Source organism: Chaetodon auriga, chromosome 23 (assembly GCF_051107435.1).
Source record: "Chaetodon auriga isolate fChaAug3 chromosome 23, fChaAug3.hap1, whole genome shotgun sequence".
NCBI lineage: Eukaryota > Metazoa > Chordata > Actinopteri > Chaetodontiformes > Chaetodontidae > Chaetodon > Chaetodon auriga.
This window is the reverse complement of record NC_135096.1, coordinates 3528868-3554863: the sequence shown is the minus strand read 5'-3', so window position 1 is coordinate 3554863 and position 25996 is coordinate 3528868. Positions and strand designations below refer to the sequence as shown.

The 25996-nt window shown below is 43.7% G+C and overlaps 1 protein-coding gene across 1 annotated transcript in view; it reads left to right on the top strand.

Moving 5' to 3' along the window:
* Positions 1-73: 73 nt before the first annotated feature.
* LOC143316079 (uncharacterized) overlaps positions 74-25996 on the top strand; it is a 317818-nt gene continuing 291895 nt past the window's right edge. The window contains exons 1-8 of the mRNA XM_076723794.1: positions 74-4255; positions 4287-10268; positions 10424-10603; positions 10969-11116; positions 11359-11516; positions 11636-11779; positions 11889-12105; positions 12201-12320. Coding sequence (XP_076579909.1) covers positions 10039-10268; positions 10424-10603; positions 10969-11116; positions 11359-11516; positions 11636-11779; positions 11889-12105; positions 12201-12320 — 1197 coding nt within the window. The 5' untranslated portion in view covers positions 74-4255; positions 4287-10038. The remainder of the gene's footprint in view (positions 4256-4286; positions 10269-10423; positions 10604-10968; positions 11117-11358; positions 11517-11635; positions 11780-11888; positions 12106-12200; positions 12321-25996) is intronic.

Genomic DNA, 25996 nt, shown 5'->3' with positions numbered 1-25996 from the left:
ATGTAGTTATGGGGGTGGGAGGGCTGGGTTTTCTTCTTTGTTGTTTTTAGCTTCTGTGAGGCACTTTGTGTTGCTTTTTAAGTATGAAAAGTGCCATATAAATAAAGTTTGAAGTTTGAAGTTTGTTATTCATAAACTTGGCGTACTTGATTTTCCCCATTTCTTTCTCAATTGCTTTTGTAAGTTTTATCGGATGGTAGTGCCCACCATCCTGATTGAATTCAATCATCACTTTCCACTCTCTTTCCTGTGTTTGATCCACTTGTGTCTGCTTAGTCGGGCTTTTCTTTGATTTTTTGTTATTACTAGGCCATGACACACTCCCCTCCAACCAACTTTCCATTCTATCTTGCCTCTCTCATTTTCTCAAGTCTCTTTTCAGCCTCGAAGACCGAGATATCTTCCAGTCCACTTCGTTCTCACGACACCCATCTGATGTAAATGACATGATGTTACAGTTACAGAGTACAGTTTATGCAAACGCGGCAAATAGTTTTCGATATACTGATTTCATCTCGGTGCATGTGCTCAGAAAATATCTAGCTAATTGGTGCAAAACCCTTTCACATCATTTTAATTAAAATGGCTATAGTTCATAGTCACCGCTGTGACTAACTCTAACCCTCCTGCACATTCCACCTTTGTTATGGTGCCAGATAGGTGCAGTGCATCATGGCTCGAGCTTATGTACAGGTACCTGTATGTACCTTCTCCTGAGACTATAGATAAAGTTACTTGTCACTCCGCTGACATTCTCCTGAGGAAATTATCCATCAGACTACAGCCTTTCAGGGTGACGAAAGAAGAAGGGTTGTTTGCTGCTGACTTTTCTTCTTTGACTTACGTTTCTCCTGCTGCTGTTTGTTGTTTCTTTGTTTTTTGTTTCTTGTGTTTTTTGTGAAATTTTTAAATTGTATTGCATGTAACTGTCTAAATTGTGTTTTTATTTTTTTTTAAATTCAAAGTCTGACTGAGGAGCTGCAGCGTCGTCACATGGCAGTGACTGGCATCCCTCCACCACTCCCCAGTGCCAATGTTACAGCGAGACCATCAACCACACAGACAGCCGAGAGTGCGGCTCCTCACTCAGTCTGGGAATCATCAGCACCGGTGATGCACTTCTCAGATCCTTCAGTGTTTCAGGCAAGCATGATCTGATTAACTGGAGTAATCCCTCATTTTAAAGCTTACATTCTCCTATTAATCAAAGAGTTGGTGTGGTCAATTTCAGGCAGCGTTCAGAGCTGGGTCAGAGGTCAAATATGGTCTGTATATTTAACCTGGTATTTCAGGACAAAGTCAAACTTTTTTCCACTTACAATGTTTGAACACTGCTTCTAATGTGTTTAAACAGTTTTATTCATTTCCAGGACTGTGTTTAATTCATTGTAACTTCATTAGAAATGACTTTATTTGCAAGTAATTACAAACATTCACAACCTCAGTCTGGGAAAAATCAGCACCGGTGATGCTCTTCTCAGATTGAGTAAATTAGCTGTTAATTCCTCACTCATGGGAAATAATTTCAATCCCCAACCCCTATCTCGAGTGGGGTTCAGCGGGTTACTGATTGCAAGATTACATGATTTTGTTTGATGTAGGGTTGGATTATGTCATTTTACATCATTCTGATGTTGTTTGAAAATGTACTGGTTCATTGTAAAAAAACAAACCCTCTGGAATAATACAGTGGCACAAAAAGGGACGCTGCAGGGCTTTATTTATGTTTTTCATTTTTTTTAATCAAAGGCAGTTGGATGTCTGTGACGTTGAAGCCTTTACAAAAGTAACATGTTACCTGAAAAACTACACAACCAGTAACCACATACTCTGAAGAAGCAAGGCGGCTAATTAGGTTAGCTCTCGGTGAAGGGTAGACACACGATGGTCCACTCAGTGTGGCACGCGTGCAGCCCCGGACATCTAAAGGCATCACAGTCCTCTGGCCTATATTTGCATTTTTCTATCTGCTTGCACAGCATATCTAATCAGAGGTGGAATGAAACATCTGGCTGTTGGACCTTACTCACAGGGAAAGGAGACTCTGACTGATGGACTGAGTCTCTTCCCGCTGGCTTCGCCCTGCCCAGGCAGGTAAATGGTCTGGCAGTAGAGTTATCAGCTCTGTTGTAGTGAGGCAGGAGGAGGTTTGGAGCTCCAGGGACAAACACATGCTGTTTGCTCTCATGATCAAAGCAATGAGCTTCTTATTCGCTGTCACTCCTCTCTTCTCTTTGCAGGAGTGTATTGTTTTCATCCCTGTGCTGGTGTTTGATTTTTGGTTTGTTCAAAATCCCTGGTTCAAACTCAGAGTTTGAGAAAGTAAAGGGTGACACATTATTAAGTACCTTGTGGTTGACAAACATAAAGTTCACTGCTCTCTCCTCTTTGCATGAGTCTCTTCCCGCTGGCTTTGTCCTGCCCAGGCATAGTTCACCATCTTACAGTACTTATTGGGTGAATGGTTCTTATGTTTCAGATACATGGGCCAGACGTGGCCATTGAACAGGCCGGGGGGGTCTGGCACCGTGTAGTTCCTGGTGTAGTTCCTGGAGCTGTTCATGACAGTTCATTCTTTTTTTCCCCATAGTTAGTTTGCAGGACATTGTTGCTAATGGCAGTGTTTGTGCAGTCCTCTGGCCTATAATTTGTATTTTTCTATCTGCTTGCATAGCATATCTAATCACAGCTGGAATGAAACATCTGGCTGTTGGACCTTCCTCACAGCGAAGGGTTAGATGATTCGCCAACTTCTGGAGGGCCTGGGTGTAGTCCTTCTCTATAGCTGCCCTCTTTTGGCTGAAAGTTCTCAGGTCTTCCAGGAGGTCACATTCTGTCTGGTGCTTGATGTGTATTCTGCTCATCCGCTCTGCATGACTGTCTGTTTCAGCTCCTTTCTCGGTGGGGGTTGCATCCTTATGTCTTGACATAAAAATAATACAAAAGACAGAAGTTTATCTGGAAAAGTTTGTGCAAATGTTTTGAACAAATGAAAAGTGAAATAGGGTATTACAGCCAATCACAGCCAGTGAAGCGGCCATAGCGAGCCCAGTAAATAGCAAGTTGAGCACAGTCTTGACAGTCACTGCAGTAACTAACTCACTCTGGGTACTTGTGTCTGATTGGTGGTGGCCATCGTTGTAGGCGGTGCTGGGCAGGGACTGCTTCCCACATGCGCCGGCCCTTTGGCATCCAGAGCAGCATCTTCGCTGCGCTCCAACAGCATGCTGATGTCACTTTGCTCTTGCTCTGTCTTCAATTTAGTACAATCAAAGGCTTTTTTGGCTCGGGGGTACTCGCAGTCTCAAATATGAAAATGTCATGATCAGTATCAACATCATCACCATCAGCATTAACAGGCAAAGATGGGGAGCTCTGTGGGCTCACATGCACTGATATCAATGTATGTGAGGTGCCCAAATGGAAGCCATTAACTTTGGGTCTTTTGGGTGTTCGTTGTGGAGTAGCAGGCTTTGTTCTTTTCCCCCTCAGGGGACCTGTTGACAGTGAGTATACATGAGAAATAACTGGTGCCAGATAGGTGCAATGCATCATGGGTAGAGCTGTCAAATACACTGTGACAGTCGGTTGGGTGGAGCTGGACTAAACTACAGTCATTGTCAATTTTTTTTTTAAATTTTGCAGGTGTCAATCTACCATGAACACACACTGTAGAGTCACTTCTTGCCCTCCGTCCTCATCCTCAACCTCACTCCAGTGTTTGGGACTGAGTGTGTGCTAAACAAACCGATCCAGAGCGCCGCAGCTCCACTTCCATGCAAACTGGTGGATAGTCTGACAGAAGGACACGGAGGTGTTTGATACTGTGAGGAAAAATACGTCTGGTGCTCTGCTTTGTGGAGCTTGTAGTGTATTCCATACCGTGAAAAGACTGATGATGGGTTATTTCTTTTGTACATATAAAACCATCAGCAGGATGAGTATTATTACCTGTAATCCATTCAAAGGGTTTGTCTGAAAAGCACAGGTTGTTAGCTGCATTCAGCTAGCCTGGTACAGTCTTGACAGTCACTGCAGTGACTAACAATGCATCATGCATCTGTCAAACACACTGTGCATCATATACACTCTCCTGCACATTCCACCTTTGTTACGGTGCCAGAAGGGTGCAATGTGTCAAGAGTAGAGCTGGGCTGGGATAGTTGGCATGAGATGGGCTGCCGTTTTGCTCACAAAAATACAGTCATTATATTTCATAGAGAGACTTTTCAATGTCTAAACAGTTTATTCAGCAGTTAGTGTGATGTAGATGAGTAATGCAGGAGGAGGGTGTGCAGTGAATCATAGCATGATAGTGTCAATTATCTGTCAGGCTGAGCTGATTGTTCCCATGGGCCGATGTAGCATTAGCACATTCACCCCTTCCTATGGTGCCAGAAAAGTGCAATGCATCATGTGCAGAGCTGTCAAATAATGTGCATCACGTGCACAGTCTGTTTGACAGCCAGGGAGGTGCAATGCATCATGCATCTGTCATATACACTGTGCATCAGATGCACAGCGCACCAGAAAGGTGCAATGCATCATGGGGTGGGCAGTTGACAGTCTCTGCTGTGACTGAATTCAGCCCTCATGCACATCCCACCTTTGATGCTATGTAGAAAGGTGAAATGCATCAAATGTGGAACTTGGCTGTGCTGTGCATCATATGTGCAGCCAAGCACAGTCTAATGCTCCTGCACATTCCACCTTTGTTATGGTGCCAGAAAGGTGCAATGCGGTCTCGGCCTTTAACATTTTCCACCGCTTCCCGAGCCACTTGGAGTTCTCCGCGTTGGGCATGACTGCTTCATGATTTTCCTCCACCTTTCTTCTGGTGCTGGAAAGGATCATGCATCATGGGAGTAGGGCTAGGGCTGGGCTAGAGGTCTCGGGAGTCAAACACACTGTGCATCATATGCTAACAGACAGTTTTGTCACATAACTCCAATATCCCCCCTGTCCCACACAGAGAGTGTCTCAGAATTACACTGCACAAAGATTGTAATCCCAACACAGAATCAGAACATGTTGCATTAGTACTTTTCACCTTGTTATGGTGCCAGAAAAGTGCATCATGGTTAGAGCTGTATGGCAATGCATCATGGGTGTAGACTATGCGTCATAGTTGACAGTTCACAGATGACAGTCACTGCAGTGACTAACTTCAATCCTCCTGCACATTCCACCTTTATTATGGTGCCAGAAAGGTACAATGCATCATGGGAGTAGACTGGGCTAGAGCTCTAGAGTCAAACACACTGTGCAGCATATGCTAACAGACAGCTTTGTCACATACCTCCACTGTTGCCCCTGGCCCACACACAAAATGTGTCTCAGAGTAACACTGCGCAAAGCAGATTGCAATCTCAACACAGAAGATGCAGCATTAACACATCCCACCTTTCTTATGGAAAGATGCATCATGGGAAGAGCTGTACTGCAAAGTATCATGGCTATAGACTATGCATTAAAGTTGATAGCTCACAGATGACGGTCACTTCAACCCTCCTGCACATTCCACCTTTGTTATGCTGCCAGAGAGGTACAATGCATCATGGGAGTAGACTGGGCTAGGGCTGGGCTAGAGCTCTAGAGACACGAACACACTGTCCATCATATGCTAACAGACAGTTCTGTCACAAAATATGCCCCCTATCGCACACAAAGTAAGTGCCTCACCGCACAAGTAATCAGACCAGATGTAAGCTCAACACAGAGGCAGAAAAGTGCAATGCATCATGGGTAGAGCTGTCAAATAAACTCTGAATCATATGCAGTGTATTTGAGAGATAGTTGACAGTCACTGCAGTTATTAACTGAACTGCAATGTATCATAGTTGACAGTCACTGCAGTTACTAACTTCAACCCTCCTGCACATTCCACCTTTGGTGCTATGCAGAAAGGCCATGATGGTTTCATCAGGGAAGGATTGGCTGTTTTGGCCTTGGTTATGGTGCCAGAAATGTGTAATACATCATCGAAGGGGATTGGGTTAGGTTGTGCATCTTATGCACCTTTCTTATGGTGCCAGAAAGGTGCAATGCATCATGGGGAGAGCTAAGTGAAAAGCAAAGATTTGTTTAAGGTCAACAGCACCCTCGAGTAATAATGTAACAGACAGTCACTGCAGTGACTAACTTCAATCCTCCTGCATAAGCCAAACCAACTGCCTCCTAGCTCCATACTTACAGGCATAAAGGCTGGTTTAGGCTTCTGCGTCGCGTCGACGCCGTACCTACGGCGTACACCCTACGCCGTCACTGAGCATTCGTAGTTCTGCGTCGAGGGAACGCGTTGCTCCGCAATTCACCGCCAAGCCGCTAGGGGGTGCGGCTGTGTCTTTGTATGGTTTCGGGGGGCTCTTGCTGCCGCGAAGAGGAGTTGTAGAGGTGGTCGTACTTGCGTACCTCCTCGATAATTCTTTCTTCGGCTTGGTCCAGTTTTTCTTGTAGCTCTCACCACAGAAACTTTGAAAATGGCGGTGTTGTTGTGCTGCGACCATAGGGCTGCGACTGAACCGAAAATTACGTTCTGAACGGACCAATCACAGTCCTCAACGTTCACGTCACTACGCGTCGACGCGACGCGTAGTCAGGATTTTTTGGAGGTGCGCGTCAGGCTACGGCGTAGGGTCCGCGTAGGGGTCTGCGTCGACGGCGTAGGTACGGCGTCGCCGCGACGCAGAAGCCTAAACCAAGCTTAAGAGCGGTAGAAAGAAAGAAAGGATGCCAATTCACACGTTTAAGTGAAATTCTTAATGTAGCGGAGTTTCAGATAGGCGATGATGAGGAATACGAAGGTCATGGCGGTCAAAGCCACATGATTCTCCCACAGTCCCCAGGTGGTGTACTCAATCCCCAGGTGGTCCAGATACTGCTCTCCTGTGCATGTCAGGCCGGCGGCGCTCACGCTGCAGTTGGTCACTGCAGCCGACACGTTGGCGTTTCGGATCACAGTTTCCTCACAGAACTTCAAACCCAGAAACTCATTGATCTTCAAAGCTGCGAGGCCGTAGCGAGGAATGCTGCATTATAATCGATAGTTCACAGGTGACAGTCACTTCAACCCTCCTGCACATTCCACCTTTGTTATGGTGCCAGAGAGGTACAATGCATCATGGGAGTAGACTGGGCTAGGGGTGGGTTAGAGCTCTAGAGACACAAACGCACTGCGCATCATATGCTAACAGACAGTTCTGTCACAGAATATTCCCCCTATCCCACACAAAGTAAGTGTCTTGTAAGAGTAACACCGCACAAGTAATCAGACCAGATGTAATCTCAACACAGAGGCAGAAGATGTAGCATTAGCACGTTCCACCTCATGGTGCCAGAAAAGTGCAATGCATCATGGGTAAAGCTGTCAGAGCTGAGAGATAGTTGACAGTCACTGTAGTTACTGACTTCAACCCTCCTGCACATGCCACCTTTGGTGCTATGCAGAAAGGCCATGATGGTTTCATCAGGGAAGGATTGGCTGCTTAGGCCTCCTTTGATTGTAGGATGCTTGTTTGTTTGTGTATGTGCCTCTGAAAAAAAATCAAACATCTAGTAAGGTTGACAGTTTGCCTCAGGAAGACAAATTTTTGTCTACTGGTTGTATATGTATGTACAGTCTGAGTGTGTTACTCATTATAGGTAAAGCATCATATACACAGTGCAATTGACAGATAGGTGACTAACTCTATCCCTCCTGCACATTACACCTTTCTTATGGTGCCAGATCGGTGCAATGTATCATGGGAGTGGACTGGGCTAGGGCTCTAGTATTCACAGTCTATTTGACAGCTCTGACTGCCAAATAGATGGCTGGCTGGCTATTTAGCTGATATTTGACAGGCATAAAGGTGCAATGCATCATGGGTGTGGTCTTTGCACTAAAACATTTTGTGTTAAGACATGAAAAAGAAGCTAAAGAATACAGAGACAGAACAGCAGAAACCCTGACCCCGGTAGCATACCACCCATGTCCGCTACAGTTTCTCCTCCTGTCTAATGATTCTTCTCAGCAGTCTGGGCCCTTGAGATAACGACTGTGTCCGCTGTCTATGCATCTTTGTTGGACATGGGAAAGAGGGAGGATGGGAGGTTTGGGTGTGAAAAATATCCGACTCAGATAGTCCCTGCAGTGGAGGAGGTCCTGTTTCCTCCTGAGGTGGTGCGCTCATGCACTGACAGCATCCTTCTCCTTCTTGTCACTGTCTTCATGCCAGGCTATGACTATCTTTGGGCACTTATGATCAGCCTCCTCTGAGTCTTTGCACTTCATTAGAAACATTAGGTCTCCACATGAGTCAGTTGCTCCAATGATCTTCTCTGGCTCAAGTGCTCTCTCAAAGCCACGAGCAACTAGAACGTCATCCTCCTTTTTCACGCTTGCCCTCTGCTCTGTAATTACAATGTATAGCTACCTCTGGGGGGATTGTGTGGTGTGTGTGTGTGTTCTAGGTGTACGGTGGGTGGGATCCGTTGGATATCTGAGAGGCGACGCTGGCGCACCTGCTCATGCCCTGTTCATTCCTCCCCCCTGATGACGTCACCCTCATAGCCTGCGGGCTGTGGGCGCGCGTGCAGCCCCGGACATCTAAGGGCATCACAGACCTGTTATTGCTCAATCTTGTGTGGCGGAACGGCACTTGTGCCGCTAAGAAATTGGACGCCGACCGCACGGAGCCGCGTAACTAGTTAGCATGCCAGAGTCTCGTTCGTTATCGGAATTAACCAGACAAATCCCTCCACCAAAGAAGAACGGCCATGCACCACCACCCACAGAATCGAGAAAGAGCTATCAATCTGTCAATCCTTTCCGTGTCCGGGCCGGGGGAGGTTTCCCGTGTTGAGTCAAATTAAGCGACAGGCTCCACTCCTGGTGGTGCTCTTCCGTCAATTCCTTTAAGTTTCAGCTTACCCCAGGCTTCACCTTACTAACCCTACGTCATCCTCCTTTTTCTTTTTGGGCATGGGTGTTTGTGTGCATGTGATGCACAGTGTATTAGACAGACAGCTGACAGTCATTGCAGAAACTAAATGTCTTTCTTATGGTGCTAGACAGGTGCACTATGCAAAAAGCTATCAAATAGACTGTGCTCTGGCTGTCAAATGGATGGTTTATTTGACGGCCACAAAAGTACAATGCATTACAGATAGATCAACTGCAGGGAGTAACTCTAAATCTCTTACACATTGCATTTTTGTTGTGGTGCCAGAAAGGTGCAATGTGGTCTCTTTAACTTTTTCCACCGCTTCCCGAGCCACTTGGAGTTCTCCGCGTTGGGCATGACTGCTCCATGATTTTCCTCCACCTTTCTTAGGGTGCTGGAAAGGCGCAATGCATCATGGGAGTAGACTGGGCTATGCAGTCTTGTTATGCATCATGTGTAGAACCGGAGTCCTATTCCATTATTCCTTGCTGCGGTATTCAGGCGACCGGACCTGCTTTGAACACTCTAAGCTTTTTTTTTTTTTTTCACCTAATGGAACAACATCTACTGCACATTGCGCCTTTCTTATGGGGCCATGCAGAAAAGTGTGGAGCTTGGCTAGGCTCACAGTCACTGCAGTGACTAAGTCTAACCCTCCTGCACATTCCATCATCCATTCCATCATATCATATCATCTTTTGATATTTGACAGTCACTTTCTGCCATGCAGAAAAGACACCAGAAAGGTGAAACAAATTAAGTGTGGAGCCTGGCTAGGCACAGTCACTGCAGTCACTGCACTGCAGTGCAGTGACTGTGCCAGGCAGGTGCCACGCAGGTGCAATGCATCATGGGTAGAGCTTATGTACAGTTACCTGTGTGAGTACCTCTCCTGAGACCATAGGTAAAGTTACTAGTCACTCCAGTGACATTCTCCTGAGAGAGTTTTCTGCCAGTGACTTTTCTTCTGAAATTTCCGCTACGGCTTTTCAAAAAAAGGTGAAGGATTATTTGCTGCTGGTTTTTCTTCTTTAAATTACGTTTCTCCTGCTGCTGTTTGTTGGCTCTTTGCTTGTTGTTTCTTTCTTTCTTCTTTTTTCAGATTAAGAGAAACATGTCCAGGAAGCCCAACAGACACTATCTCCTTTGCCCGTTGTGCTTGAAGACCAAGGACTTCCTGTCAGTGCATCTGCGCCGAGTCTGCATGAAAGACAGCACGCCAGAAGCCATTGGTGCAGCGGTGGAGAAGGCCAAGAAGGATGTCCATGATCTTCTGGTGTCGGGCAGGGTGTTCCCCTACGTGCTGCTTCGCCAAATTTTGGATGATGCTGATCCACTCAGCAGGTTTGTGGAAGAACTTTTCACTCTTTTTTTTTTTTTTTTTTTTTTTCCAAACATCACTTCTTGTTTACTCTCGGAAATGCATGAAATTTTTAAATTGTATTGCATGTAATTGTCTAAATTATGTTTTTGTTTTTGTTTTTTTTTTTAATTCAAAGGCTGACTGAGGAGCTGCAGCGTCGTCACATGGTGGTGACCGGCATCCCTCCACCACTCCCCAATGCCAATGTTATAGCGAGACCATCAACCACACAGACAGCTGAGAGTGCGGCTCCTGAGACTGGCGAGAGTGAGCCGTCTGACAACACTTCTGTCAGCAGTGGCAAGTGCTTTCAATTGTGAGTATCAGCTTCAGCACGTCTCAGTTTGAGTAAATTATCTGTTAATCTCATGCAGGGCTCTCATGTTAACATGTTTAGGCATTTCCAGGAATGCGTTTAATTAATTGTAACTTGGAAATGACTTTATTTTCAAGAAATTACAAACATTGACAACCTCACTCAGTCTGGGAATCATCAGCACCGGTGATGCACTTCTCAGCTTGAGTAAACAAGCTGTTAGTCTCAGGCAGGGCTCTCAGCCTTCTAGTCTTCAGTGTTTCAGGCTTGCAAGATCTGATTAACTGGAGTAATTCCCCATTTTAAAGCTTAGCTTTCCATCTTAGCACACAGTTTTATAACAAAACGCTTTTCCCACATTGCAGTGTCTCGACTGTGCAGTGGACGACCAAAAACAGGAAGCTCATGGCACAGAGGGGACTTTATCAGAGGCACTCTCTGGACTATCCCTTGCTGAAGGACTTTGGCCTGTACCTGGAGAGGGAGCTTTGCAATGAAAATTTTAAACAGGAGGTGAGTACTACCATAAAACATTCTGTATTCATTAAAAAAAACAAATATATATAAAGTAAAAGAAGATGATTTTGGAAAATAGTCATGATTAGAAGACAATGTAACATGTTTTAACATGTTTTTTAGCATGTTTTCTTTTTTTTTTTTTTGCTTTTGGAGTATTTATTGCATGTCTTTTACTTTAAATTTGTTGAATATGCTGGAATGAATAAAGTATCTATCTATCTATCTTCTCTCTTCAGGTTGAAAACGTTGCCCGGTACCTGTACTACTTCGACCCACAGCAGCCATCCCTGCAATTTGTCAGGAACAGGGAGAAGATCCGGCAGTACCTCTGTGAGCTCTCCAGGGCAAAACTCACAAAACAGACACAGATAAATTACCTGAAGAGCTTGAAAAGGTTGGTAGCATTTGTTGTGGGTTTTTTTCTCCATATAATATCAACACTTGTGTAGACAATAAACGTAATTGAGCTTAAATATGTGCAAATACTTAAAATACTTGCACGTCCTCTGACAGATTCTTGATGTACCACACTATCAACACCAACCTGAGGCGAGAGGATCAGACACTCCATGGGGACTGCAAGGACTTTATTGATTACATTGGCTCACTGCAGAAGTCCTTCTCCAAGCAAGTGAGCAAAGAGATCACCCAAAAGAGGTAAGTTTAATTGTTTGCACGCAGCTAACTGGATTACAGTTCACATAAGTGAGCAATGTGGCAAGTAATGTCATGATTTGTTAATACATTTTATCCTTTTTCCTCATAGACACGGCCGGTTGACTGAAAAAGAGCAGCTGACACCGTGTGACTGCTTGGCTGTGCTGAGGGCTGCCAAGAAGGACTTCTTGGCAGTTATAGGGAAGGTCTTCGAGGACAAGGACGCGACCCTGGAGTTGACCGAGTGCAGCTTTGTGGTGTACTATCTCCAGGCAGTGGTGATTTTGAGACACCTCCAGCGCCCGGGCGTGGTGGAGCACATGACTGTGAGTATTATTGTGCCCTTTTTGTCTTCTCTTTTTTGTCTTGACATTTTTGCCAGTACCCTTACTAATCGACATGATATCCTTGTTTTGTGCAGGTACAGGAGTGGGTTGTGAGAAAGAAAGACACACTGGGCAATGCAGTTATTGGAGTGAAGGAGCACAAGACTGCAGCACAGCAAGTGGCCATGTTTGCCCTGTCCCAGGAAGAGGAGTTTGTAAGTTCAAATTCAAAGTTCAAAGCACGTCCAGGAATGTGTTTAATCAATTGTAACTACATTAGAAATGACTTTTTTGCAAGTTATTACGCACTGTCACAATCTCACTCATCAGCAGCGGTGTGCACTTCTCAGATTGAGTAAATTATTTGTTAATCTCAGACAGGGCTCTCAGCTAATGCAAAATGGCCTTGATGTATATAAATACAGAATTACTGCAAGAGATAAAAGAATTGTTTTGTGTTTGTTTAGAGAAAAAAAATGTTGCTTTGAGAAGGATTTTTTTTTTTGGAACTTATTTTACTCTTTTGAAGTGTAACTGTAGTGGAGATGCTTTCAGCCAAGATGCATGTTTCATTTCAAACTGTGCAACTGAGTCAACTGCGCAATCCTTATTTGTTATGGTGCAGTGCAGTAGTTCAGTAACCACCGCACACTGAACTGAGTTGCTGTGATTTTATTCAGAGTGAACAACGCATTTCGCCCGTGGCTTCTTCAGGTTCGCTCAGCAGAAACACCGAAACGCACACTCACAGGTGTGTTAAATACACAGAGGTCACATGAACCTCAATCACAGTTGTTCCATTTTTCTTTTTTACAATATTTTTTCTTTAACATTCATCAAAGGCATTTTCAAAAGACTTTTCAATTTATTAAAAAAATATGATATATACATCAGTGTTTCCCACAGGATTTTAGGAGACTGTGGTGGGAGGGTCTCTGACCCTCGGGGTTGGGTGTGTGTGTATGTTTTCAAGCCTGATGTATCTCTTTAGGGCATTTTGAGACCACTGAATGTAATATAAATTGCTGTATATGAACATAACAGGTTGGTATCATCCTTAAGAACATACAAAGGCATATCAGGAATATTTCAAATTTAATCTTGAAAAAAAAACCATGACACAAAGTCATTAATTCATTCACTCACTCATTCAATCAATTGTTCATTTGTTCATTCACTCACTCGTTCATTCATTTAGAGCATACAAAACTTAACATCAATCATGTGAACAATCTTCACTGCAATTTGCTCAAACCTGGGTCAGACGCCCGCACTTCAATCAGATGTCACTTTCTGTCAGATGCACACACACGCACAGCGAGAGAGAGAGAGAGAGAGAGAGAGAGAGAGAGAGAGAGATCGCCAGACAGTGCAAGAGAGGTGGCATGTCCTCTTAATCTTCAGAAACGCTCTGATTCAGACTGTTTTCTCCCCGTTTTTTTTTTTTTTTTTTTTTTACACTTATATCTTTACAAATACAGCAGTAAGAGACCGACTTTCCCTTTTTGTTTTTTCGGCATCAGCCTTGCGATGGGCCCCCTCATAACCGTGGGCCCGGGGCAGCCGCACCCTCTGCCCCCCCCCGCCGGCTACGCTACAGCTTTTAAGCCATAACCTCACCCCTCTTCACCGATAAGGCTGTGGCAGAGTCACTGACTCAGTGCTGTCGGATCCCTCTTTTCTTTTTCTTTTCTTTTTCTTTCTCGCCGACGAGAGATATTAAATAATTCATTTCATGTTAATTTTTATAAACGGGTAGAGAGAGAGCACAAACGACAGAGGGATGAGAGAGAGAAATAGCGCGAGCGGGAGAGGGAGAAATAGCGGACAAGTAGCTAGCTACCGGGAAATCAGCACCAGGGATAGCGGAAAGTTAGACTCTGGTCGTTTCTCAATACCAAGTACGCCAAGTTCGGACTTACAAACTTGGCAGTTCGGACTTAGCAAGTTCGACCTGGGAGTACAGTCTCTCCAGGACGGGAGGACGCAGGATGGTCATTCTGCAATAGGGACGGCAGCGTACTTGATGACGTCACCATCGCAGCTCGTCTGCCGGTTATCTCCGAAAACTTTGGAGCAAATTTTAAACTACGCGCTATCGTGATGAATCGACCACAGATTTTAAGTTTTAACATCCACTTTCTCACATAAAATAATCTTAAAACCACATTCCGTACTACTAAAACAGTAGTATTTCGAAACTTGTAACTTTACAGTTGTGAGTCCTCTCCTCCGCGATCGTTGCTACGAAATGCATTCTGGGATACGTGGCTGCCCCAAGTCCACACAAGTCACCACCCGATGCATCCTCGATAAAATGGGAGGGGCAAGAACACATCCGGGTATTTGACTGTACTTGGCGAGATGCGGACTTTTTAATTGGAACAGTACTTGGGCTCAGACTGATGACGTTTCTCAAGTACACAAGAACACAAGTACAGAGAAGAACGCATATTGAGAAAGGCCTTCTGTTTGGTATGTTAGAAGTTGACTGGTGCAATGAGATCAGCAACATGGCCGACACTGCTCCGTTATCGAACTTGATACCTGCCCAAAAGGGAAGTTACACTTACCTCACACAATCTTGAAATGCCGTCCTGGCCTGCGTCATGTATGGATCATAGACTGTATGGATGCGGATCGCGCCAAATGCAGCAGACAGTAGGACCGTCTATGAACGCGACCTGTTGGCGCGTGCGTGTGTGTTCACGCGCGCGCTCTCGCTCGCGGGCTATAGAGTAGAGTAGGCTACAGATGTGTAATCGGCTGACTGATGGATCTGGTTATTATTATTATTTTTTAGGTGGGGAGGAGGGTGGAAAACGGGGGGGTGGAGGGGGGGGTGGGGACGAGTCTGTGGCGGGCCCAAACGAGACTGTGGAGGGCCGCCACAGTCTCCTTAATTGGTGGGAAACACTGGAATTAGTAGGTATGTTTAGGTTTTTAATTTTATCTCTGAAATCATAAGTATCCTTATTATAACTTTTATGTTTTTTTAGCTAATGGATTTATATAATAATCAATGAATTCAGCCGATCTATATGTCTCACTGCTGCAATTGGAGACTATTGGACGTCCAGGGGGGATTTGGAAGGGTTTACTCCAGCTGGCCGGATCCTTGTGGATTTTTGGAAGTAAGTAGAATCTTCTCGGTCTAGGTTCGGAGTCTCCAATTAGATAATTACGTTGTTTATTATTTCTAAGTTTTTTCTCATGTATTTTACGAAATATTTGAATTATTTGAATAAATGTTTCTGGATAAATTCTAAATCTAATTTAATCAGATCTCTGATATGGGTGGGTATTTTTGCTTCTGGGGGGGTCCAATTGGAGCTGGGAGTAAAGGGCTGTTTTTCTGTAGCACCCTCATCACCATAATAGGCCAGTAATTTTAGTCTCCTATGATAATTTTGGAGGTCAAGTCTAGCCTGGGGTCTAATGTTTTTGTTGCTGCCTCTGGTTGGGATAAAATTTAGGCCTCTATTCAATAGGGATAATTGTGCATTAGTTAATTTGACTTGTTTTGCCAAAATCATTACATTTTTGTACCCCTCCTGAAAGAACAGGCTCTCGGGGACCTCTAGTTTACCTGGTTCAGCCAGTGGTCAAACATTTTAGCGGCTGTAGGATGGGACCAGTGGATCTTATCCATTTCTGTGCTGAAGTCTTTGGTGGGGAGTTTTGGAATAAAGTTATAGTTTTTCATAATGTGGTTATTCAGTACCTGCAGGTTGAGCTGCTCCTTGTGTGGCAGTGCTGAAGAGGCGTTGATCAGCGGGACCCAAATTGTGGCTTCAGGAAACCTGATCTTGGCCACTTTCATGGCCCTCTGCAGCTGCCTGATCGTTGTGTCCCAGGGCTTCTGCCTCCTGCTATTAAGTCCGAAGGACAGGATGACCGTTTCCACCTCCGTGGTGCAGACGGCCCTGTGTAGGAGGGACTCTGCATGGTGAAAAGAGGCCCCAGGATAGCTGTCCACCTGCAGGTCCTGATTCTGGAAGGGAGGGAATCTGGACACATTAGAGTCCCCGATGATCAGGTGTTTTTTTTCTCACACACAGACCCCAGTCCTTAAGTTTTTTAGTGGTGTTTACATGTCTTGTGGGTCTGTGTGTGATGCTGATGTTGTGGACTGTGGTGTAGGTTGCTGTGGAGGGGCCACTGGTGGTTGCACAGCAGACCATGTGGTGACCCCCTGAGGGGCTGCGGTGCTCTGGACCCTCTGGTGTGGCCGTAGGGGCGCGTAGAAGGAGGACCTGGATGGAGGACGGGGACCAATGGGTGTGAGTCTGGGCATGAAGGGCTCAGACCTGACGCTGGAGCTGGTCATAGGGGTCGCTGGCTCCTCCTCTAGTGTCTCCTGGATCCCTGGATCTTCCAGGAGTGCTGCAGGGGTGTGTGGAGGAGGAGGAGGAGGGGGTGCTGCTGTCCCCCTGGTGAGATCGTGGCCTCTGCTGCTCCGCTGCCTCTGGGGTTTGGGCTTAGATGAGGCCCTCAACGAGGGAGGCATCCTAAAGGAAGTGAAAAAAGGATGAGGAGGAAGGGGAGGAGGAGGAAAGGGGGAAGGAGAAGGAGAGGAGGGGAGGGGGGGAGGAGGAGAGGTGGTCGGGAAAAGCCGCCAGGTCCTGAATGTCTCTATGGGGGGTGGGTTATTTATTTTATGAATGCCGCTGCGCGTCTGGGCACGTGGCGCCGCTGAGAAGGCCGTTGGAGCCGCCGGGGCTCGGTGATAAGTAGGTCCGCTGCTGTCGTTCGGGTACGCTGAGTAGTCACGGTGGGGTCGCTGAGAACCTCTGGTACCGGAGGCGTAGGAGAGTGTCATCGGCGGAGGCAGCTGCTCCCGGCGGGGGTAGGAGTCAGCTCTTTGTGCCGGCCGGTCGGAGCGCCATGTCCGCGCGTCACCCCCGTGGCCTCTCCGGTAGCTCACTTGGGTCCAGCCGTCTTCCTCGTCGGAGTAGTGCATGACGTCGAAAAAAGTGTGTATCATAGTGAAAAATACAGAAATGAAAAGTTGAAAACGCCGCTAGATTGTGGTGTAAAACTGAAGAATAATACTCGTAGCTGTAATAGAGAAGAGGAGACTTCTTCTATTGACACTCGGTATTTATTTAAAGAAAAATAAAATAAAAATACAAATTCAGTGAAACGAGTTACAAGCGCGACGTTTCGGTTCTATTCAAATCAAAATTGAATCAAAACTTTATTTATATAGCACTTTTCATACATAGTGCAACACAAAGTGCTTTACAAGAGTTAAAAACAATGTAAATAAAAACAGAACAACACGAAAAACCCAACCCTCCCACCCCCCATATGTACTAACACACACCCTCAACTACACACACACACACACACACACACACACACACACACACACGCTGTGAAAAATAACTCATTGGATGAACACAAATAAATTTTGGGCAGGATTTCCATCCATTAAATATATGCAGCCACAACTCAAACTAAGTACCTCCTTGTAATATGATTTAATTGAGTTGGTCGAACTCATCTTTATCAAATACAGCCAAAATAAAAGAAGTACTTTAACTGGCCTTAACTTATTTACATTTGTCTAACTCAAATGAATATAGTTAGTCTAAAATAAAAATTATTTCATTACTTCATTTGACCCTCATTTCAGACACACAACACAAAATCTGGTTAATGTTTTTTATTTAAAACGAATAAAAACTCATCCAAATATATACATATATATATATATACACACACACACACATATATGTATAAATATATATAGATAGATAGAACATCAACATGGAACTCATCAAAATGATGATGACAGTGATATTCAAACTTAACATAATGACTTGTGTCAAAACACACAGAAAAACTGCCTTAGAACCCAGATTTATGTTCCAGGCAGAAAAGCTAAGACAAGTTTTGACCAGTTCGGACCAACCACGAACATTTTTTACCTTTAACTGCACTATGTTTGCCTGAAAACTGGCATGAAATACACATATACCACATTTAACACACATCAACAGTACAAAACATGGAAATTCTTCCACCAATCTCAAACTAAACTGTTCAAAATGCTCTTTGACCTTGACTTAGAGCTTCAGTTTTTAAGCTTCTCTTAAGTTTTTTCCTCTATGATGAACACAGTGTATGACCTGTCACATTTAGAAAAGTAATCTGCTGACTTCAAAACTGCTTCAACCAAAGTAGCTCGTACTAGTGCAACAATAATACAAGCACAATATTTGCAAAGGCTGAGGCATGGTATAACCAGCTCCGATTAAACATGAAAACTTGACTATAAACTGTAATATGTAATGCCTACAAACAGATATGACACATGTACAACACACATGGTAGAAGTACAAAACAGAACCTGAAAAAACGTTCAATTTCTTTGAGACCAGTCACACACTTCAAGATGCGCGACACAAGTAGTTAACATGTTTTTAGAACAAGAAAAACATCCACGCTGACGGTCACTGACTGGGACACAGTGGACACAGTGTTTGTCCCTTATGAAAACAGCTTGATTTTCAGCTGCTGTATCTTTGCATTCAGCTTGTGTCCGTCCAAGTTCATCATGATCTTCTGGGAAAAACTCGAAGGTGTACTTGAGGTTTTTCGGGAAAGGCTCGATCAAGGGCATAAATGAGTCCAAAGAGCATGATGAAGCCCATGATGACACTGCCAACATCGCTGAGGACCTTAATGCCCTCAATCACAACTCCCACGTCCTCTGGCTCCTTATGTCCGTCTCTTCGGATCGTGTAAATCCCCATGACTGTGGTGGCGATGTCCCTCTCTGCATCCTCAGCTGCAGAGGACTGAACACAGAAAACAAATTTAAGTAAAACACTAAACAACAAACAGAAAATCATATACAAAATATAAATGCACAGTTACTACATACAGCAGTTTAGAGCAACAGTTCATCAGTTGTCTTGGTCAAAAAACAAGTGCCAATTCTAAGACGGCTGTAGCCTTCAACATTTGACCTACGATATCTGGCCATGGTTCGTGATAGTGGTGCGTCAGGCTCTCGCAGAATCTTCTGATGCACACATTAGTGTTGTTTCCTGAAGTCATTGGCTGTCGCGTAGTATTTTTCATACTACACGACATCTGCAGATCCATGTACAATAAGCATCCCCTTTGGTGTGTGTGAATGATGGCAGAGGAACAAGGATAAACATAACAGCGGGTACTGAGTCAGCATTGGATATAACTTTAGTGTCTAACACATTGGCTGGAATCAGTAACTGGGAAGTTTGGACAGCATCAGCAATAGGAAGTGATCATTACCCAGTCTTATGCATGGTGGGGGAGAGAGTAGAAGTGAGAAAAAGTGGGGGAATCGTAAAATGGGTATTTCAAAAAGCAGAATGGGATGAGTTTCAGAGATTGAGTGAACAGGATAGAAATGCTTGGAGACATTGATGAAATAAACAAACAGGTAACCTCAGCAATTGTAAGGGCAGCAGATGGCGCTATACCCAAGAGTAAAGGCAAGAGGAACAGGAAGATGGCACCATGGTGGACAGAAGAACGTCATCAGGCTGTAAGAAATAGGAACAGAGCATTCAGATAAAAGAACCCATAACATGCAGAATTTGATTCAGTACAAAAAGGCACAGAACAATACGTCAAGCTAAGAGAGCAAGATGGAGGAATTTCTGTGATGAGATAGGAAGAACTACACCAGTGGGAGAAGTATGGGGAATGATAAAGAAGATGGGAGGGGACAGAAGGGAATGGGACTATCCGGTCATAATATCTGAGGAGGAGACAGCAGTTTCCAACAGGGAAAAGGCAGAAGAACTATGACTCAGTATCCAGGGGTTTTAAACAGGAGGGAAAACACAGCTGGTATATACTGGTATTTTAGGGTTATGTTTTTGTGTGTGTGATAGGTACACACATGATATCGCCTTGCACCACAGCAAGAGAGAAGGAGACGTGTGAGGAATGTGACGATGGAACATACACCGAGCGTGGCAACAGTCTGAAGCAGTGTTTCAAGTGCGCACAGTGTCGCTCAGGTAATTCTGATGGACGGTGTTACGCTATCGATTGGAAAGACTGTGGAAGAAAAAGCTATTTTCAACCTTTTCAAAGTGCTCTGAGCATAAACTCCGACTTAACAAGGTCTTTTTCATGTTGCTTTCTCAGATCAGGAAATTGTAAGGGCACTCAAGATACGGAATGTCAATGCAAATTGGGAGTATTTTGTGCTCCTGACCAGGCAGGAGGTGTGAGGGGTGCAAGCAGTGTTTAAGGTGAGTCAGTACGAGCCAAGCGGGCCACGCACGTGATGCTTAATCATTTTTATTTCACTTATTTCCATATTGGAGTGTGTTCCTAAATAGCCGAATTTATTTTAATCCCCTCGTGCTTTAAATCCATCTTTTTTTTCCCCCTCCCTCTAAACTAGGTGTGAAAAAGATGAAGAGATCGTGAGAAACTGACAGTCGTAATGAAACATTCGGCTCGAATCCGTTTCGGCAGCGCAGCCCAGACACGCACAGAGCGGAGCGACAGGACACCGGCAGAGCGTCTGTCATTGGAGTTTTTGGTAAGTACATGGGTCAAAGACGAATAAGGATTTAACAAATGAAAAAAAATCAAATTGGTTAAAAATTAAGTTACTTTCTATCTTTATGTAGCCCAGTCTAAAATACGTCATTTTAGGCAAGGCAATATGTTAAAGTGTCAGTTCTGACAGATAAATGTTAATAAATAAATAATATAAATATGTTCATGAAAGGAGATTAAAAAAATAAAAAAAATCAGTTCATTTAAGTGTTAAAAACAGTTCATTGTGGATTAAAAACTGAGCCATATGCGGACGAATAAGTTTTTGTTAAGGTGTTAATAAAGTTCATTGAAATTCAAATAGTTTTTTTTACAGTGAACAAAAGAGTAGCGCGGTCATGAGCGCCACCTAAACTTGGAGAGCGTTAAGTTGTCTATCTTTTGTTTTCCTTAATTGTATTGGTTGTTACCATCTTCTCAGCCCGTTTTCTGAGAATCAGTGCGTATCGGGTTAGGTTGTTAGAAAGTTAATGACTGGGGGAAAGAGATCCTCCTCAACCCTCGCTTCGGGAGAGTTTCTGGATTCCCTGAAGTAAAACACGTAGTTATCTCAAAAGAAAGAGCCTGGACGGACGTTTAAGTCGGAGGAGCGTAGGGAGTCGGTTGGCGAGTTTGGAGTTGATTTTGAGTTGACAGATCCGAAAGGTTGGCAGGAGATGGCGGCGGCATCAGCCGGGCATGGACGAGGTAAAAACAATCGGCAGACTGTGGGAGATCCCAGTCGAGTTGAAAATAATTTCCTGGCGGTTGAGCACAACTGTTCCGTGAATGGATCAGAAGTAGGCAGTTGGGCACATATGGATGAGGAGGAAGGGGGAGATTGTGAGTTTGAAAGGGGAGCGAGTGGATGGGAGGAATAAAAAGGAAGAAGAACAGCAATGATGACAGTTATAGCAGTGAGGAGGAAGGAGCTGAGCATATTGAGAAGGAGACACCTTAGAATTATTTTGTCATCATAGGGTTCAATGAAAAGATACAAGAAAAGGTAAAGAAGCTCAACCCCTTTGTGCTAACAACAATTGTAGCAAGTAAAATAGGAGAGATACAGTTTGCAAAGGTCCTGAGTGATGGCAATTTATTGGTGAAATGTGCTAATGAAGAGCAAGTTGAGAAGGCACTCAAACTGAAAGAGTTGGGGAAAAACAAGGTGGCAAGCACAGGGAGGGTGGGAGCACGAAATGGCGGTGGGTGCAAAGGAGTGATTACAGGAGTGTCACTGAGTGTGAGTATGGAGGAACTTAAGAGGAATATTAAAGGAGGAAAAATAACGAATGTGCAAAGAACGAAGACAACAAAAGAAGGAGTGAGAATGGATAGCCAAACTGTATTGATTAAGCTTGAAGGAAAGTGTGTGCCTAAGAAAGTTTTCCTGGGTTTTATGAGTTACCCAGTGAGAGTTTATGTTCCAAAACCATTAAGGTGCTTTAACTGTCAAAGGTTTGGACACATAACCAAGAACTGCAAGGAGAAGAGGAGGATGTGCTAGGTGTGGGGGAGACCATGAGTATGGAGAGTGTGGAACAGGGGTGCAACCAAAATGTTGTAACTGTGGAGGAGCCCATAACGTGGCATATGGAGGATGTGAGGCTATGCAGGAGGGAAAATACAGCTGGCATGATCGATGAGCCATTTACCTTGGCAGAGATGATGAGGGCTGTAAAGAGATCATGACCAACTTCTCCAGGGAAAGATCAGGTGTGTTACAGCACATTAAAGCATGTGGGGAAAGGAGCATTAGTGAAGGTGCTGCAGCTTTATAACAGAGTGTGGGAGGAGGGAATTTTTTCTTTGTTTTGGTTTTAGTCAAAAGAAGCAAACAATTAGGTTTTTAATTCCCTTTTTGAGTCAAGTTGGAGGTTTTAATGATTTATTATTACTTTTTATTATTATTTTTGATGAATCCCTTCCTCTCTTCCCTTTTCTCTTTCTTTACCATCACAGAAGCGTAGAGTTGGAAAACTCTGAATAGGCATAATAGGCTTAGATTTTTAGCCTGGACGTTATCCAGGAAGGACAGTTTTGTACTTTTGAGCTAAATAGCTCCTTAAATTTTCATTTCTTATACTAAATACTCACGTGTAAGTAAAGTGGCGAGAGTTGAGTAACAAAATGTAATGTTTTAAATTTTTTATATAGTTTTAACATTATAAACGTCGGACACCGGAATTGACATGCCACGTCTTTGATCCACATAACACAATATTAAAATGATTGTAACCAAGCATTAGTTTGCAGCGTTTGTGCATAACGTCCTCATTCATTTCTGTGATAATATTCTTGCCAAACATGCTAACGTAGCAAGTTTAGCTAATAGCCTAGTCGATACAGTTAGTCCTGCACACCACCAAGCAGGTAGCTTCGGTCGCATCCACCGCTTAAGAGGCCCTTAACACACCGGCAAATTAGGTCAGTTTTCTGCAGGACACAGCGAGTTAGCCTATGTGTCCTATGGTAGGAATTGAAAATCGGTTGTACCGGTGTAGCATGGCTAACATTGCTAAGATATGCTAATGTGGCTCGGGGGGCTACTAGTAGTTCACCCTTCCGTCTCATGTTCTTTCTCGCTCAGTTTGACTGTTGTACGTGGAAGCCGGGGATGTTACCGGTGGGCTGACATAGATGCTAAACGTCCAGTATAACAGTTCACCGCTTGGTTCGTCACCATAGCTATTATTAGCTAATTGTTAACCGTTCCCGCTTCCAGCTCCCCGACCTTGGTCAGAGAGCACAGGTGGGATTCATCTATCTCTGTGGCCGAAGTTGATGCATTCACTTCAGGGTTAACCACTTCTTCATATACTTTGATTTCAATTCTTCGTCTTCACATATTTATTTCCAGAACATAAAAACATTTTTTTAGTTTTTCAGATTGTGTCAAAATAGTCAAACAGACCCTTTGTTTTGTTTTTTTTGTTTGTTTGTTTCGAATAATATTTTTGCCCGTAATACATAGATTATAGTGGTTGCCAGTGGTTTAATTTCTTAAAATCCATCGTGGAGTTTTAAAAAGTCCTATTTCATGATTTGCTCTCTTTTCAGTGTTTCCTCTCTTTGTCAGATTCTGTGAACCTGACACAAAATTAGTCAATAAATAGAAATGATCATGGGTAATGTTGCATATCGTACATTGTGAACTCCTACTATGAATAGTTATTTTTGTCCGTGTCACTCTGTGACCTAATATTGAAGATATACTTCATACGTGGGCACCTTCTGCGTGGAGACTTGAAACATCCAGCAGAAATAAGAGAACTCTCCCCTTCCCTCCTCTCTTCTCTTCTCTAGTGCTAATCACACTGCTACTTCCTGCTCCACCACTTCTCCTCTGACCACCCAAACTGTCACATAAGTGAACTGGTTTTAATTCTGTTACACTTTGTTTAACCAAGTAAATTCCTTAAAGCTTTGTTAAAATATTGTCCCTCTTATTTTCCTTACAATTTAACAGCTTGGCTGGAAGAATATAAGTGGGAATGGATTCGAGGGTACTCTCTGATGCCACCATTAGATGGAGAGCGCGTAGAGATGTTGAGAGACGACTCAAGGAAATCAGAACCGTGCACACTGAAAGATTTGCTTCCCAGTGCTGCGGTCAGGAAAGCACAGAGGAAAGACAGGCTGAATGTAGAGAAAGAATAGCTGAGGCGGTCATAGAAAATAGTGGGAGTGACAGAGAGGAGGCTGGAGGGTTGCTGGAGGAGGACATAGTAGAGATGGACACGTCACATTTTGACCAGCAGTCCTTTTCAATGGATGTGCCTGAGGAGGAGAGTGACTCGGACCAGGATACTGATGAGACAGTGGATCAGTCATGTAATCTAGGGGCATGTCTTCATAACTGGGCATTAACATTTGGAGTTTCCCTAGTGGCTCTCACAGCTCTTCTTGGTTTGATTGTACCATCCTGATCTTCCGAAGGATGCAAGAACCCTCCTTAAGACAAAGATTACTCACAACATACAGGAAAGGTGTAGAGGACTATATTATTACATTGGCATAGGCAGAAACTGTACCAGCATGTGAGTCAATCACTAATGGCTGTACCTTAAAACTACAGATCAACATTGATGGGTTGCCTTTGTTCAAAAGTAGTGGGATTCAGGTGTGGCCCATTTTAGGACTCCTTGTAAGTATTCCAATTAAGGAACCAGCTGTGATTGCATTGTTCTGTGGACCACATAAACATAAGCCAGCAGATATATTTTTGAGAGACTTTGTTCTTGAGTTGAAAGAGTTACAGAATGGCATTGATTTCGAAGGCAAAAGGATTTCCTTTAAGTTGGATTCTGTAATCTGTGATGCCCCTGCCCGGGCTTTTATAAAAAATATTAAGCCTCACAATGGCTATTTTGGATGCGACAAATGTGTGCAGACAGGACAGTATGTGGGAAGAATGACATTTCCTTTAATCACTTGTCTACTGAGGACAGATGAATCATTTGCAGAAAAACACGATGAAGAACATCACCTAGATGGCCCTAACACTTTCCATGATTTAAGTATAGGGATGGTATCTCAGTTCCCAGGTGATTATATGCATTCTGTTTGTTTGGGTGTTGTAAGGAGACTTCTGAACATTTGGCTTAGGGGGCCTCTCAAATTCCGCTTACCCACCAGCATTGTCAACCAGATGTCTGATTGTTTGACAGGTTTACGCAATCATGTTCCAGTGGAATTTGCCAGGAAACCCAGAACACTGAGGGAACTTGATAGATGGAAAGCAACAGAATTTAGGATGTTGGACACAAACATTTACAATAATTTCATGCTGCTGTTTTCTGGCATTGCCATTTTAGTCAGCCCAACACTGTCTTCATTGTACTGGCAGTATTCTGAGATATTGCTGCAGATATTTGTGACCCATTTTGGCCAAAGATATGGCAAGGACTCACTCGAAAAAAACAACAAAACTAAAATAATTTCCATAAAATACATTTCAAGGAGTATTTGATTACTATTATCATTAGGCCCTGAGATGGGTCAATGATTGGCAGCAACATTGATTTTGATGCATTGTTATTTTTTTTGCAGTGTCAGATTTAAAGAAACACTCACCCATTTTTATCCGAAGGACAAAAAACTGCCCCCTTCCCAAAAACTGCTGTAAAAATATTATATATTCATATTTTTTTCCACTTTAAATGATTCAGTCTTTTAAAACTACTTCAGCCTGAAATATACATATCAAATATTAATTATATTTTGGGGATTTTAACCCTTTAAATGCCAGTATGTTTACATATTTCCATTGTTTTTTTATCGAAAAAAAAAAACAAAACAACAAAACTAAAATAATTTCCATAAAATACATTTC